The 16068-nt window shown below is 46.1% G+C and overlaps 3 protein-coding genes across 5 annotated transcripts; 1 reads left to right on the forward strand and 2 right to left on the reverse strand.

Annotated features, from left to right (window-relative positions):
* Window positions 1-8460: 8460 nt before the first annotated feature.
* LOC103644089 (pentatricopeptide repeat-containing protein At2g22070) lies at window positions 8461-11424 on the reverse strand. Its single transcript, XM_008667285.3, has one exon. The coding sequence runs from the start codon at window positions 11007-11009 to the stop codon at window positions 8589-8591; it is 2421 nt and encodes an 806-aa protein (XP_008665507.1). The 5' UTR covers window positions 11010-11424; the 3' UTR covers window positions 8461-8588.
* On the forward strand, window positions 8572-14759 carry LOC100272631 (Protein AE7-like 1). Of its 3 annotated transcripts, none has more exons than XM_008668624.4 (5): window positions 8572-11430; window positions 11510-11642; window positions 12120-12219; window positions 12951-12996; window positions 14352-14759. In XM_008668624.4, exons 1-5 carry the CDS (start codon window positions 11328-11330, stop codon window positions 14459-14461), a joined length of 492 nt encoding a protein of 163 aa, XP_008666846.1. In that variant the 5' UTR covers window positions 8572-11327; the 3' UTR covers window positions 14462-14759. The 3 variants fall into 3 exon arrangements, with proteins under 3 accessions (XP_008666846.1, XP_008666852.1, NP_001140566.1); XM_008668630.4 differs by having other exon boundaries at window positions 14333-14713; NM_001147094.1 differs by having other exon boundaries at window positions 11261-11430; window positions 11537-11642; window positions 14352-14690.
* On the reverse strand, window positions 13221-14168 carry LOC103644090 (UDP-glycosyltransferase 75C1). Its single transcript, XM_008667286.3, has one exon. It carries the CDS (start codon window positions 13839-13841, stop codon window positions 13296-13298), a length of 546 nt encoding a protein of 181 aa, XP_008665508.1. The 5' UTR covers window positions 13842-14168; the 3' UTR covers window positions 13221-13295.
* Window positions 14760-16068: the final 1309 nt, after the last annotated feature.

Genomic DNA, 16068 nt, shown 5'->3' on the forward strand with positions numbered 1-16068 from the left:
AAGTATTGGGTTCAACAAAAGAGCAAAGGGACAACCGAAGGCACCTCTGGTCTGGCGCACCGGACAGTTTGCGGTGCACCACCGGACAGTGTCCGGTGCACCAGAGGACTCCAAGTCGAACTCGTCACCTTCGGGAAAATCCAGAGGCACTCCGCTATAATTCACCGGACTGTCCGGTGTACACCGGACAGTGTCCGGTGCTCCAAGGAAGAGCGGCTCTGGAACTCGCCAGCTTCGGGAATTCGCAACGGCTAGTCCGCTATAATTCACCGGACATGTCCGGTGTACACCGGACTGTCCGGTGTGACATCGAAGCAACGAATACTTCGGCGCCAACGGCTACCTGCAGCGCATTGAATGCGCGCCAGCGCGCGCAGAAGTCAGGCACGCCCATGCTGGCGCACCGGACACTCTACAGTGCATGTCCGGTGCGCCACCGGACATCTAAGCGGGCCCAGAAGACAGAGCTCCAACGGTTGGAACCCAACGGCTGGAACCCAACGGCTTTGGTGACGTGGCTGGCGCACCGGACATGTCCGGTGTGCACCGGACTGTCCGGTGCACCATACGACAGTCAGCCCCACCAAACGGCTAGTTTGGTGGTTGGGGCTATAAATACCCCCAACCACCCCACATTCAAGACATCCAAGTTTTCATACTTCCAACCACTTACAAGAGCTCTAGCATTCAATTCTAGACACACCCAAGTGATCAAATCCTCTCCAAACTCCACACAACGCCCTAGTGATTAGTGAGAGAGATTTTCTTGTGTTCTTTCGAGCTCTTGCGCTTGGATTGCTTTCTTCTTTCTTTGATTCTTCATTGCGATCAACTCACTTGTAATTGAGGCAAGAGACACCAATCTTGTGGTGGTCCTTGTAGGAACTTTGTGTTCCAAGTGATTGAGAAGAGAAAGCTCACTCGGTCCGAGGGACCGTTTGAGAGAGGGAAAGGGTTGAAAGAGACCCGGTCTTTGTGACCACCTCAACGGGGAGTAGGTTTGCGAGAACCGAACCTCGGTAAAACAAATCCACGTGTCTCACTCTTTATTCGCTTGCGATTTGTTTTGCACCCTCTCTCGCGGACTCGATTATATTTCTAACGCTAACCCGGCTTGTAGTTGTGATTATTTTTGAGAATTACAGTTTCGCCCTATTCACCCCCCTCTAGGCGACTTTCACTATGTCGCAGTCTCGTTTAATCGGACCGCTCCTGTTGAGTCGGACCGTTATCGATGAGTCGCGTATTTTTTGTATGCCCTGTAGGCATTGTTCGTCTGTCGTAATCATCGAGCCACAATTGCGCCTATTGTGCATGTTGCGTGGACTTGTCTTGTACCCCGACTATCGAGTCACAACTGTGCCTGTTGCGTTTGTTACGAAGGCTTGTTGTGTTGTCGTAGCCCTGATGGCTGCACACGCATTGACGTCGGATACGCTTGATCTTGTATTCACGTGGATTGTGGTGGGTTGTTCAAGCCTCTGAAGTCACATTACGCTCAACCTTCGTAAACAGTCTTATTTGGCTCTATATTTTATTTGATTGTGTTGTGTGGCATCATATATTTATATATATCGCTAAGTGGCCATAACAACTATATCAAGCTCTATATTGCTTGGAAATCTAGGTATTTAAACTGAAATACAATGAAACACAGATAAGTTAATTCTCTACTCTCACCTCATGCATAAAGTTTTACCTGAAGTAACCTAAAGATATATAATGCATGAAAGCCTTTTTGACATATAAGACATCACAAATTTGGATTCTATTAGTAAGCAAAAAGTCCTTACCAAATGATTTAAGACCGGAAATCTCAGTCATACATTGCTCAACCAGATGTTAGCACATTTCTCTCTTTGTCACTGAATGACATGAAGCGAACTTTGAAATTAATGACTAGTACCCTAGCAACACGAAGTTGCGAGTACATCGAAAGGTTACTCTGAGAAAATTTTCACTATGTTGGTGTGAAAAACCATTGTGTGTTCCTGTCGAACCACTTTACTCGTCCTGTCTAGGACCTCTATGCTTGTTTTGCATACATCTCTCAGAATTGTAAATACTTATAGTCACTAAATTGACTCGGGATAGTCCTTTGACAAGTTTGGTATACACTGTAAGCTAAATGATAAAGGTCGATCCTGAATGGACACATACCTGGGGTTTATGTAGCCGAACTATACTGAATTCCACCCTTTGGCATGCTTACCATTATCTACCTCCGATCTACCAGAAGTGAGAAGAGTAGACAAATAACTATAAAATCCCACATCACCAGAGAGCTTGAAGCTAAATTAGACATTAACATGTCCTTGGTCCTCGGAGCCAGAAGAGTCATATGTCTTGACCACTAGACTACTAGTGATGATAATTTGTGATAGAAATACGAAGATCTTGTAGAGACCTGTTGTATCCTCTCTACTCCAAACGATTTCTTCGTATGAGAGCAGTACTATCTGTTGTTGAAAACGGATCCTAGGCAGATACCAGTCTTGTTTCGTTCTTGCCAAGCAGTTATCATCATTTGTTTCATGAAAAGCTAGTTATATGGTGATTTTTCCCAGATAAAATGAATTCTTGGCCTTGTCTGTTCTATTCCAAAGCTTCTCTTTTTGCTGAACAATGAAGAGATCGAAATAATGCTATATAGAACAATTTGGTATATAATATGAGGAGAAATGTTTGCCCTGCTGGCAACACCACAAATTAATAACTATTGTTATAAATTCTCTCTCAAAATTATAATACCTAAAAATGTTGCATAAATCAATACCCAATTTCAGAACGGTATGAGTAATTGGGTAAACCATGGGCAATAATAAAACGAGTTGGACTATACATCTCTGCATATAAAAGTCTCTGCTTGGCAGCATTGACATGATGTCGTGCACTTTACTACCAATATAAACACACATTTTTCCTATGTGCCTCAAAGCACAATGCAACCAGTGAATGTCCTTGTGAGCGCTAGACCCTGATGGTCATTTTACTTGTTGATCTGAAGTCAACTAATAGCTCCAAACGATGAATGATATGCATGAGCCCCTAAAGGACCCTTATGGATAAAATAGTGTTGCGCATATCAGTCTAAATCTTAATAATTGACTATGCATTTGGTAGTAATAACAATAATTTTGCAGAATTGTAACCATGAAGCAACTTGTTGTTGCGTGTCTCGCTGGATGTTGAGAATAACCCTTCATGTTGAAGGACAACTATGTAGTATTCATGCCACTACATTAATCTAAGTCCAAAGCTCACTGCATAAAACCCCTATCTGTAATGTGCGTAAGATTTCCCAAATAAATCACCACAATAGCATACATTGCCCACAACTGGATGATTGTGGTTGGGGATTTCATCTGTATGCTTTTAGAACATCTCGGCATTAGGGGGGAGTGCCCATATAGTGTAATGCCTCAATATTCTATTAAACGCACAAAAGCCAAACTGAACATGTCGTTCAGTATGTACTCCTGTGTATATAAAGTTTGTCAGAAATCGTTGAGGAGTAACCATATTGGTCTGAATGCTTCTACCTGATGTAGATGTGGATATACCCGGGATTAATATCATATCCACAATTGACTTATTGGTATTTGATCTATTCTCGGGGACGCCTGCGAATATGATCCATCAGCCTTAGTCAAAGCATATGTTCTGATTGCATATTCACGTGATCTGTGATAACTCTCCTCCGATTAATTCATCCTGATGGTGATTTGCCTCATGAAGAGGTTCATCTTGATGATGAAATTCCTAGCAATGCGCGCAATATCATTGTGCTGGGAATACAGAACAATGAATCTTTCGTTTTGGGAAATAACATAGATCATTATTAAATGTGAGAGACAAATATGTCGACACCTATATTGCCTCTCTAGATTGCAAAATGGATCCAAAACAAAGTCCTAGGCATGAGTGCTTTAAGCTCTCTTATCGGGTCATTGATAAATGCAATCGAGGCTGAACCAAGAATCGCAAAATGAAAAGTGTTGGGGACCATAATTAGGGGTACCCTCAAGACGCCTAATTCTCAGCTGGTAACCCCCATCAGCATAAAGCTGCAGAGGCCTGATGGGTGCGATTAAGTCAGGGATCAGTCTGTACGAGCGACTCGATCACGCCTCGCCCGAGCCTAGCCTCGGGCAAGGGCAGCCGACCCCGAGGGATTTCCGTCTCGCCCGAGGCCCCCCTTTAACGGCGGACACATCTCCGGCTCGCCCGAGGCCTTGCCTTCGCTGAGAAGCAACCCTGACTAAATCGCCGCACCGACCGACCGAGTCGTAGGAGCATTTAACGCAAAGGTGGACTGACACCTTTATCCTGACGCGCGCCCCCCGGCAGAGCCGAAGTGACCGCCATCACTTCGCCGCTCCACTGACCGGTCTGACAGAAGGACAGCGCCGCCTGCGCCACTCCGACTGCAGTGCCACTTGACAGAGTGAGACTGGCAGGCAGTCAGGCCCTGCCAAAGGCGCCATAGGAAACTCCGCTCCGCCCGACCCAGGGCTCGGACTCGGGCTAAGCCCCGGAAGACGGCGAACTCCGCTCCGCCCGACCCAGGGCTCGGACTCGGGCTAGGCCCCGGAAGACGGCGAACTCCGCTCCGCCCGACCCAGGGCTCGGACTCGGGCTAAGCCCCGGAAGACGGGGAACTCCGCTCCGCCCGACCCAGGGCTCGAACTCGGGCTAAGCCCCGGAAGACGGCGAACTCCGCTCCGCCCGACCCTAGGGCTCGGACTCGGGCTAAGCCCCGGAAGACGGCGAACTCCGCTCCGCCCGACCCAGGGCTCGGACTCGGGCTAAGCCCCGGAAGACAGCGAACTCCGCTCCGCCCGACCCAGGGCTCGGACTCGGGCTCAGCCCCAGAAGACGACGAACTCCGCTTCGCCCGACCCCAGGGCTCGGACTCCGCCCTGGCCTCTGCCGAACAACCTCCGCCTCGCCCGACCCAGGGGCTCGGGCTCGGCCTCGGCCATGGAAGACAGACTCGACCTCGGCTTCGGAGGAGCCTCCACGTCGCCCGACCTAGGGCACAGGCCCGCCACGTCAACAGGAAGCGCCATCATCACCCTACCCCGAGCCGACTCGGGCCGCAGAGAACAAGACCGGTGTCCCATCTGGCTAGCTCCGCCAGATAGGCAATGATGGCGCCCCGCTAGCCCTGTGACGACGGCGGCTCTCAGCTCCCTTACGGAAGCAGGGGGACGTCAGCAAGGACTCAACCGCTCTGACAGCTGTCCCTCCACCAGGCTCCGTTGCTCCTCCGACAGCCACGACATCACACCAGCAGGGTACCAAGATCTCTCCGGCTGCCACATTGGCATGTACTTAGGGCGCTAGCTCTCCCTCCGCTAGACACGTAGCACTCTGCTACATCCCCATTGTACACCTGGATCCTCTCCTTACGCCTATAAAAGGAAGGACCAGGGCCTTCTTAGAGAAGGTTGGCCGCGCGGGGACGAGGACGGGACAGGCGCTCTCTTGGGGCCGCTCGCTTCCCTCACCCGCGTGGACGCTTGTAACCCCCTACTGCAAGCGCACCCGACCTGGGCGCGGGACGAACACGAAGGCCGCGGGATTTCCACCTCTCTCACGCCCGTCTCCGGCCACCTCGCTTTCCCCCCTTCGCGCTCGCCCACGCGCTCGACCCATCTGGGCTGGGGCACGCGGCACACTCACTCGTCGTCTTAGGGACCCCCCGGTCTCGAAACGTCGACAAAAAGTCACGAGCTTGAAGTTCGGACATTTATGGGCACTATTAAAATAATGTGTGGTGAATGCGATGGTTCAAGTGGTCTTGTGAGAGACCCATCCCACATATGTGTTGAATAAACACTGTTCTGCTATGTAATATATCTGGCAAATGGCATGAATTAAATTATGCAGTTAATAGGATTCTGAAGATCCGTCATGAGATCCTAGGAGGACCCATATCTTTGAATTATAAATATGCAACATATAAATCTCGTACCGAATAATACATTCTTGACGAATGAACACTCTCCTATGTAGAGAGAATATCTCCTAGATGAGATTATAGTTCCTTGATGGAACTTTTCCAGAAGAAATAAAGTCTGTGTTAAACACCAAAGTTTGATAATCCCTATAAAGGGATAAAGACCCATATAGACCCGAAAAGGAATAAGATGAGGTACCAAAGGACTTGAAGTTCACCGAATAAGCACATGTGCATTCCATGAGTTTTACTAATGGTAATTTCCACTATATGTGGAATTACGGTATCCTCTAAAGCCACGATGGCAGAAACCTATAAGGTTTAGGTGTTACTGGCAAAATATCCCCATTGTGCCAGAATGACAGACTAGAACGATATACCTGATCGATGAAAAATCGCTGATGGATTACGATCTTTGATGGACTTTTGTTACACCATCATAGATGTTGCAAAGGATGAACGCCTAGAGCGATGTGTCATATTTAGAATATGTACTATTGCAACTATATTATCCCCTAAGTCCTATTGAAGGACATGTTATTTGCTTTGCTCAACTATGTATAAAATTGTGGTGTAAGATAGAAAATAATAGCACCCCAACCTCATCCATCCTCGTTATTTCTGATGAACAATGAGACATATATCTTAAAGAATATGCTTGAGTTACGAGGGATAACGACTTTGACAGATGTCGTCGTCAGGGGAGCGAATGCTTATATTGATCACAATCGTGAGACAATAAATGTCATATTCTATGCCCTGAAGGCGTGAGCTTGATGATAAATATGTGAACCTTTATGGAACTTTCTATCAAATATATATATCTAGTCGATCGAACACTATCAGTCAAAGTGACTTATTTATATTGATACGTGCACTTACCTCGTATATCCTAGAAGTGAGTAGAGGTAAAGTTCCTGAAATGGTCCTTGCAAGGATATGCAATCCGTTTGCTAAATCTTTATGTGCATATACTTCCAGAAGAAGATGTTTTGCCTTATTGATACGATTTTGCAAGGATCAGGGCAGCACATTTCTAAAGTTAGCCCTTGTAGAAGATTCGATAGAATCTAGATCCGAGAGGATCGAAATCTGTCCCGATGACAGCTGTTGTACTCTTTTTCCCTTGGTGAGTTTTCTTGAAGTTTCTCACATGAGGTTTTTAACGAGGCAACAAAGTGCAAATGAAATTTGTATCACCATGCACTCTTTCTCCATATTTTTCCCACTGGATTTTTCGGAGTTTTAACGAGGCATGTGTTGGTCGCGGTATTCGCCCAAGGGGGAGTGTTAAGTAACCTAGTTAGGGTTATGTGGGCAAATATCTGCTTTGCCCCTCAGGGTCTCACATCTCTATATAAGGAACCTGTACACCCACTCATAATACAGAGAAGAGAAAGAGGCTAAAGGCCCAACCTTATATCCTATGTCTCGTGTGTTTACTCTGTCGTGCTTATGGGAAGGGAGACGGGTTCTCTACATCTTCTTGCGCCTCTACTGCTGACGGGAGGGAAGGGAGCGGATCTGGTGATCCGTGGTAACGTAGTTCTCAACAATGATAATGTGAAACATAAACATGGCGACTCTCCTGACGTACTCAGCACTCTGGGTCAAACACATTCATTTAGGAAGCAGGCCGGCTGAGGACTTGTTCGGTTAGCTCTCAATCCATGTGGATTGAGTGGGATTGGATGGGTTTGAATCCCAAACAAGTCAAACTTCTTCTCAATTTTTTCCAATCCCATCCAATCCATATGTATTAGGAATAACCGAACAAGCCCTGAAATGGAAATTGTGCGGAACAGCCCGTTCTGGCTTGATAACAAGGCTTTGTTCATGTTGGCTCCTTTACACTTTGAGCTTTGCTGAGAGAAGAATATTACTACGAGTTGCCATATAAAACTGTAATTCACTGCAATTGCCATTATAAAAGCTGTAGGTTTCTGCAAATTATTTAAAAAGTTGAATGGTCACATGTGTCATTGGTTCAACCCCCCCCCCCCCCCCCCCCAATATCACTTCTAGATTTGCAAAAGTACAAAATACTCTCAAGTCCAAATGTATCACTAGCATCTTAACGATCTCAAATAAAATCTCAACTAGAAAGTTGGAGAACTAAATCATCTTTTTATGCTTGTGCGTTTATGCACTAGTGGTCAGGGCTCTACAGTTAGGAGATGCAAGGGGACTCCCTGCACCTTCATGAACAATATCTACGTTTTACGATATCATCGTTACACTGCTTTTACACAACAATGAATGAACGAACCAGGGTACACATGTAGCCCAAGTTCTATGTGCAGATGTTCTAATTTTAGAATTAAAGGATCTCGCATATTGTAATTAGGGGTGATAATTAGCTTCAAATTTTACACTATAAAATTTAAGGATCGGATCAGATTAGAATCGAACTCTATTTCTATTCGTTTTTGAACTAAAATTAATTAAGGAATAAATTGTAAAGAGACATTTAGACCGTGATCTATTAACGCCACTAATTGTAATGCTGTCACGCGCCATTTGAGTCTGAAATGGTGAAACTTATTGCCGCTGATCTTCAGTCGTCCTTCAGTTAATAAATCTCTTTTCAAAAGAAGAATAAAAGGATCCCAGACCAGGTTTCCTACCAATAATCTTTACACGAGCAGTACCCATCTCTGAAATGGTGAAACCTCGTTGCATCTCGCACTATGATCTCCCTATCCACGAATTTGGAGATGAACTTGATCGCCGTGTGGCAGTCATTGCACACCCGCAGGTTCTTCATGATCCGCAGGGTCGTCTTTTCCGGAGTGCTGATGAGGCCGAACGCGATGGCAAGCTTCTCGCTGTGGCGGCTCAGCAACTCTTCCTTCAGCTCGTCATCAACGTCGTGCAGGACGGAGTTCAGGTCGGGGACAAATCCCGCCTTCTTGATCTCCTCCCACATTTCAGCGGCCTTCCGGTAGATCGAATCCCTCTGCGGATGCAGGACGTCGTCTGCTCCGAAGACGTGAACCTTGCCTCGTACATGGGTCCAGCTGAAACCGGTCTCCTTCTTCACTCCTTTGTCCTTCCTCAGCTTCCAGATCCTCGCTGCGTCGTTCCACCTCCCACAGGCAGAGTAGACGTTGGCGAGGGCGGAGTAGGCGCCACTGTTGTGAGGGTCAATTGACAGCAACTTCCCTGCTGCGAGCTCTGCTAAATCTGCATTCTTACGCACCCTGCAAGCTGCAAGGAGCGAACCCCAGACTACTGTATCTGGCGCAACAGGCATCCGTTGGATGAATTCGTGAGCTTCTGTGAGCAGGCCGGCACGGGCATGCAGGTCAACCATGCACGCGTAATGGCTCATTTGTGGCACAATGCCATGCTCATTCTGCATCTGCTCGTAGTACCTCTTCCCTTTGTCTACAAAACCAGCATGCGCGCAGGCTGAAAGCACGCCGACGTATGTTATATGGTCTGGTTTCACGCCGACACGAACCATTTCTTCAAAAAGGACAACGGCTTGTTCTCCCAAACCATGCTGTGCCATAGCCACGATCATTGATGTCCATGTAATCGTTTCCTTGCGCCAGCAAATCTGATCAAACACCCTTCTGGCCAGTGGCACACTGCCTGACCTTGCATACACTGTGATAATGGCATTACTGACAGAGACAGATTGCTCCTGCAAGGATCTGATAGCCTTGCAGTGGATCTGTTTTCCGTAATCAAGATATGCCAAGCTTGCACAGGCACTGAGAACAGCAGCAAGCGTATGACTGTTTGGTTCTGGGCCAATCAAGATCATTGACCTGAAGAGCTCCATGGCTTCATCATTCTGACCATTCTGATGATAGCCAACAATCATAGCAGTCCAGGCAATGACATCTCGATTGTTCATAATGTCGAAGATTTCCCTTGCCTGCTTTGTGTCCCCAAGCTTGACATAGCCTTCCAGGAGAGCCGTGAAGGAGATAACATTCAAATCAGCGACCACTGCCTGGTCCATGATCCTCCTTGCAGTCTCAACACTTCCGGATTTTGCATAGGTTGAGATGAGAGCATTCATAATCTGACTGCTGCACGGCATTCCAGTTCTCAAGATGTAAGAGTGCATCTGCTTTCCCATCTTCAGCATACGAAGGTTAGCGCAAGCTGATAGGACACTGGTTACCGTGAATGCATCTGGCTCCATGGAAGAAGCACTCAGCATTCGTGAGAAGAACTTCAATGCCATGCCATCAAGCCCATTCTGGTTATACCCTGCTATGATGGTGTTCCAAGAGACAATGCTTCGTTCTACCATGTTCTCGAACATGGACACAGCAAGCTCCATCCTCCCCTGGTGGGTGTACAGCGATACCATGACATTCCAGCTTGACACACTCCGCACCTGCATCCTCTCAAACACAGCCCTTGCTGTCTCAGCATCCCCACACTTGCCATACATGTAGAGCACGGAGTTGGCCACGGGCACGCAGCTGCTCAGCCCCAGCTTGACCACGAAGGGGTGGACCTTTCTCCCAACCCCGCAGGCCTCCATCGCAGCGCACGATGAAAGCACGTTCGTGAGTGTGAACTGCGACGGCGCAAACCCTTCACTGACCATGTCCAGGAATGTCTTCACAGCGTCCCAGAATCGGCCGGAGCGGTTGAGCCCGACGATCATGATGGTCCAGGACACGGCGTCCCGGTCGGGCATTTCGGCGAACACGACGTGGGCGTCAGGGAGGCGGCCGGACTTGGCGTACAACGACAGCAGCGAGTTCCACGTGAACGCGTTCCGCCGCGCGTACGGTATGTCGTCGAACAGGCACCGCGCCTCGCGGAAGCAACCACGACTCACGCCCACGCTGGCGTAGTAGGCGAGGAGGTTGTTGCAGAGGTAGGTGCTGACGAGGAGGCCCGCCTTGACGGCGTGCGCGTGGATGGCCCGCCCTGCGGACGGGTTGACCGCGGTACGGCAGAGCTGCAGGAGCCGCGCGTAGTGGTCGGTGGCCGTGGCGGCCGCGGCCGTTGTTGCCATGGTTGCCGGCCGCGCCGCGGCGGTCCCGGCTGCCATGGGCCATGGCGGCATTTTGCATGGCCTGGAAGAGCTTCGTTGCCCCTTGTGGTTGTCGATCCCGTGGAACGCTACCAGTTTAGAGCTTAAAGTCCATGGACCTCCAAACTCTAGACGGGTTGACTCATTTGGAAAAGATTCATGGGCCGCAACATGGACTTTAAGCCCACTTGAACTGTCCTCGCCGGTCGCCGCAACTCGGGAAAGTGCACCAATGATTGAGACCCGACTCGTCGTCGTCGGTCCTCTCCCCACATTCCTTAGCTCTGCCCTCCGCCCCTCCCAAATCCATTCACTACCGCCGGCGCCGGATCCAATAGGAGGAGGAGGAAGATGACTGTGGGCATGATCAACGCAAACCCGGTGGTGCACGAGCGGCCGGAGCGCGCCTCGCACCCCCACGCCGCCGATGTGCTCGACCCTCTCGATGTCTTTGGTAGAGTACTTCAGTCCTCTCCTCGTGAGTCCATCTCGTTCGGTTCCTTCTCTTCCGCTTTTGCTTAGCTGATGGATAGGCGGGCTTTCGTGGTGCGGTGCGTCAGATACGGTGCGGGACATCAAGGACCCGGAGCACCCGTACTCCCTGGAGCAGCTCAGCGTGCTGTCGGAGGAGTCCGTCTCCGTTGACGAGACGCTCGGACGCATCCAGTGCGTATGCTGTATACTGTCTTCATATCCTCGACGTCATTCTTTCCTTTGTACTTGCTGGGGAATGAGCACAGGTGTGACTAGGTTATGACATCACATTAGTCTTTTAGGGGGTTATATCCTGTGTGCCGATTGGGGGTCGAGCACATTCATGATATACTTTATTTAGATTTCTCTGAATTTTCAGAATCTTTGTGGGTCTCTGGTTGGATTGTGGAACACGTGCACAATCTTAGCTTGCTGGATCTGGAATTGCTTCTTGACTAGAGAAATAAGACTAGGCACCTAGATGTGTGCTTTCTTCGCACTCCTCAGTCGAGCAGGTTATGTGGGAATTGCCTATGCCTGCTAGTGGTTAAACCCCCCAAAAGACAAGAAAAATCCTGAACTGACTCTGACTGTAGAAACATGGAGAACCATGTCTAGACATCTAGCTTCGCTTTTCTGTGGTTCCTTAAATGTTGCAATTTCTTGCAGGATAACCTTCACTCCAACTGTGCAGCACTGCAGTATGGCCACAGTCATTGGCCTGTGCCTCCGACTTAAGTTGATGCAGAACTTCCCTCCACATTTCAAGGTGCTTATACTTCTATGTTCTGTTTTTCTGGAAAATTCTTGTTATGGTGACCAGTTTAGATGCATTATATTCAGGCTGCCATTTTGGAACTTTGGTTATATGAGGTGATTAATTCAGTTGGCTTCTATTATCGTGTTATAAAGTAATCAATCATACTGGTAGGATTTGCGCTGGTTGTTGATGTCACTCATCAATGATTTAAAACTTAATCATATTAAAAATTACATTAACTTTGTGTGGACCAAACCAATAGAACCAATCAAAGACTGATTTATAACATTCACAGAATATGTTCATGAACCTACTTACCATCAGGACCTCAAATCTGTTCTTTTGAGCTTCAATGTTTGGAAAATTGTGTAGTTAACAACAAACACTATTTATTTAGGATGGCGATTGCCAAGTTTTTCTATGGTTACTTTTCTTAAGTACATTGTTATACAAGGTAGCTATGCTGCAACTGAGCTGCAAGTTGCTCTTTGTATTTTATCAACATTCTCTGTTGACTTTCTATATTAGATATAATAGGTGCAGACTTATCTTAAGAACATTGGTTGTTACAGAATATACCAGACCACACTTTACAAATTTTCATGATATACTGGTTTACTGGAATGCCTTATACCACTGCTAATTCAGCATAGCACACCATTTGCACGATTATTCCTAATTTATTGTTAATTCAGCCATCAAGCATATATGCAATCATTTACCTTTGCACTAATTGGCAGGTTGACATCAAAGTTGCTCCAGGATCTCTTGCTAATGAAGAATCAGGTGTGTACAGTGACAAGTTTCTAAGGCTAATATCTAAGAAGTAATATTATGTGGCGCAGACACTATTCAGAAGCCCACATAATTACTTTCATATAATATTGTTTTCTTTTTCAGAAATCTGCTTTTGATGTATCAAAATATGATATCTGCTCTTTGTTCCTAAACTTGGAAGCCAAACTAAGCATTAGAGCATCTCCAAAAGTTCCCAAAAATTCTTCCCAGAACCATTGTGTTTCCAAGTCGCCAAAAAGTATTGGGGCACCAAAGCAGAGTTTCTCGAACAGTTTTAAAAAACACTCCTAAAATAGCAAAAACTTGGAACATGGTAGGCGGCAGTGGCAGCCACGGGTCTTGGGTACATTTCGATCACAACGTCCATGGTGCCATTGGGCGCCAGGAGCAGCCCCGACGAGCCTGAAGGAGATGTACACCACCGACTTGGCCGGCTTGGTGTCCAGCCAACTGAGGTAGGAGTACCTGCTCTTGTCGTGGTCAAAGACATTGCAAGGAGGTGGGGCGCACCTGCCATCATCCGCCTCATGCTGGAACGACAGCATGTGCCCAAAGACAAAGATGTCCATGTGTGGCCTCAGCGACGCGAGAGCGTTGGCCTCCATGGCATCACAGATGTTGGCGAGGACGTATGTCGGGGGCTTTGAGGAGCCATCATCTCGTTTGAGCGCGTCGACGAGCTCGTGAAACTCCGGTAGCACGAACGCAAATGGGTTGTCCTCGGAGGTGACGGCGAGGAATGACGGCAGGTCGTGGACGTGGAGCGACAGGATGCTCGGGAGCTGCATCTCGGTGATGCAGTTCTCCGGACACCACGACGGCCACGATGGCATTCCGGTGGCCGCGGGAGTAGTGGATACGGGTGACCACGAGTGCGTATTTTTCCACACGGGAGGCTCGGTTTTTTAGTGTTGGGAGCTATGGCTGGGAGTCGTTGGAGATGTGTTTTTTTCAATCTTGCCTAAAATCCTAGATTTTTAGTGTTTTGAGAACTCTTGGAGATACTGTTATTTGGTAGACATATTCGAAAGAATATCGATGACACCTTTAAGAGATGATATGTTGCAGCTTACCAATAGGGATGCCATTCTATCCAGACTAACTTGTAACTTGTAGGCTCTATTTTTAATAATGTACCAGATTGAGATATGAGTAGAATTATAGCATGTCAGCGCATATTTTTCTTTGTGTTTACACAAGAATACATTGTTGAATTTTTTTTCAAAACATGTTACAAGAATACACTAGACTTTTCCATCGGCAGAATATTGACATCACATAATACAAATTGCAACTATGGCATTTCAAATTTGTCGTATGACAGTTGGTTGATGAAATGACAGTAAACAAGCAACTGAACGACAAGGAGAGGGTTGCAGCAGCCTTGGAGAACCCCAACCTACGCCAGCTGGTCGATGAATGCTTATGCTTCAATGATCCATACTCACGTTAACTTGTTCCATGCTGCTTCACAAGTCGCAACCCTGCCTGCTGTACAGTAGTAACCATGCATGCTGTAGTCTGCCCTATATGTTGACGCTGTCGTTGTACCTGGCAACGTGTAATTAACTGCCCCGGAGACATCTGTTTTTGCCATCTTTAAAACGTATGGATCTCAATAATATGACAAGAGTTGCCTGCTTATGTGACATTAGCATCCAAAAGCAAGTGTCATTTAATGTAAAATCTTGGTCTTTGTTGGTCATCTGTATCGGACGTCAATTCTGATCTTGATATGTTCGGTTCTGGAAGTGAGAACCTGTCGTTATGCTGTATTAATGTTGGCCATCTACTCATCTGCTCTATCAGTCGACCCCATCTTCTGGGTGAACTCACGGTCCCAAGAAGACCAACCTTGTGGTGCTCTCTGTAGCCTCCAAAGTACATAGTCGGCAAGCGATCGTGTTGATGTTTGCCAGTCCAATAGATAACCTGTGCTCCTGAGTCAAAAAAAAAACCCCCGCCTGGAACTTGCCCTGTGGAACAATACTTGCTTGTCATCTGTCTCTTCTTTTTCAGATGGAAACTCGTGTTAATTTGATCACATCAAATAATTGAAGGTCGGAGACTCGAAGTAGCCATTGATATATACCTTTTCCACACATGAATAATCTCTCTTTATCTGAGAAATTAGAAATCTGAAAAAAGTGCCATAAGTCACTTTAACTAATCATGAGGTTGAGCCGTTAGAGTTCTAAACGAAGTTGTGTTTTAAAATATAGTAACACCAGCAACTTGGGTGTCGTTTGTTTCACATATTTGTAACGTAATGGGTAACTGATAACGTTAAATCATGTTTGTTTTAGTCCAACCGTAATCAGATACCACACTAAAATTTGATACCAGCTTATTTAAATTTGTTACCGTCAGTAATCGAGCGTAAACCATTACCATTACCATTTGCGTTACATTTCTTGAACCAAACAACACCTTGCTTAAATAGAGGTCTAATTTCACAAAAAAATATCAAATAATTATAGGATTTGGCATCTCCTGTCCTAAATATAGGCTCAGCCCTATCCTCTCGTTTTGTATAGTATTTCTAATCTTTTATTTTCTAAATAACATGATATATTTTCAAATAATATGACATGAGACTCAACTTTAGAGTTGCAAATATTTTTGTGACTTTAAATACTTTAAATTAGATTCTATTTTAATTTTTAGGACTTAAATATATAACTTCTTGTTGGTGATGGATACTCACGCATTCTAAGATAAGTCTTTATATTACATTTTGGGAAGAGAAATAATCTTAACTTTGATCAATTACATATGAACATGTTAACATTAAGATACTAGATAAATATTATTAGGCTAATTATATCGTATAATTTTTATTTTTAGTAAATTATAAAAAACATATTTGAAGACGTAAATTTGATAATATATATATATATATATATAGAGAATTAGTTAGTCTTTATTTATTTTATTCCAGAATTATATAATCCAACTTATATATTATATAATCAATGTTCATAAATTATTATAATTTAGATATCTAAATTACATAATTCACTTAATAATTTGTAGGGTAAATAAACATACCTTAATTGC

Source organism: Zea mays, chromosome 1 (genome assembly GCF_902167145.1).
Source record: "Zea mays cultivar B73 chromosome 1, Zm-B73-REFERENCE-NAM-5.0, whole genome shotgun sequence".
In the NCBI taxonomy this organism is placed as follows: domain Eukaryota; kingdom Viridiplantae; phylum Streptophyta; class Magnoliopsida; order Poales; family Poaceae; genus Zea; species Zea mays.

Coding starts and splice junctions, on each gene's coding strand:
- LOC103644089 (XM_008667285.3), bottom strand. CDS start 11,009: ATGCCGCCATGGCCCATGGCAGCCGGGACCGCCGCGGCGCGGCCGGCA.
- LOC100272631 (XM_008668624.4), top strand. CDS start 11,328: ATGACTGTGGGCATGATCAACGCAAACCCGGTGGTGCACGAGCGGCCG. Junction 11,431..11,509: donor CGACCCTCTCGATGTCTTTG/GTAGAGTACTTC, acceptor GCTGATGGATAG/GCGGGCTTTCGTGGTGCGGT. Junction 12,220..12,950: donor ACTTCCCTCCACATTTCAAG/GTGCTTATACTT, acceptor ACTAATTGGCAG/GTTGACATCAAAGTTGCTCC.
- LOC103644090 (XM_008667286.3), bottom strand. CDS start 13,841: ATGCCATCGTGGCCGTCGTGGTGTCCGGAGAACTGCATCACCGAGATG.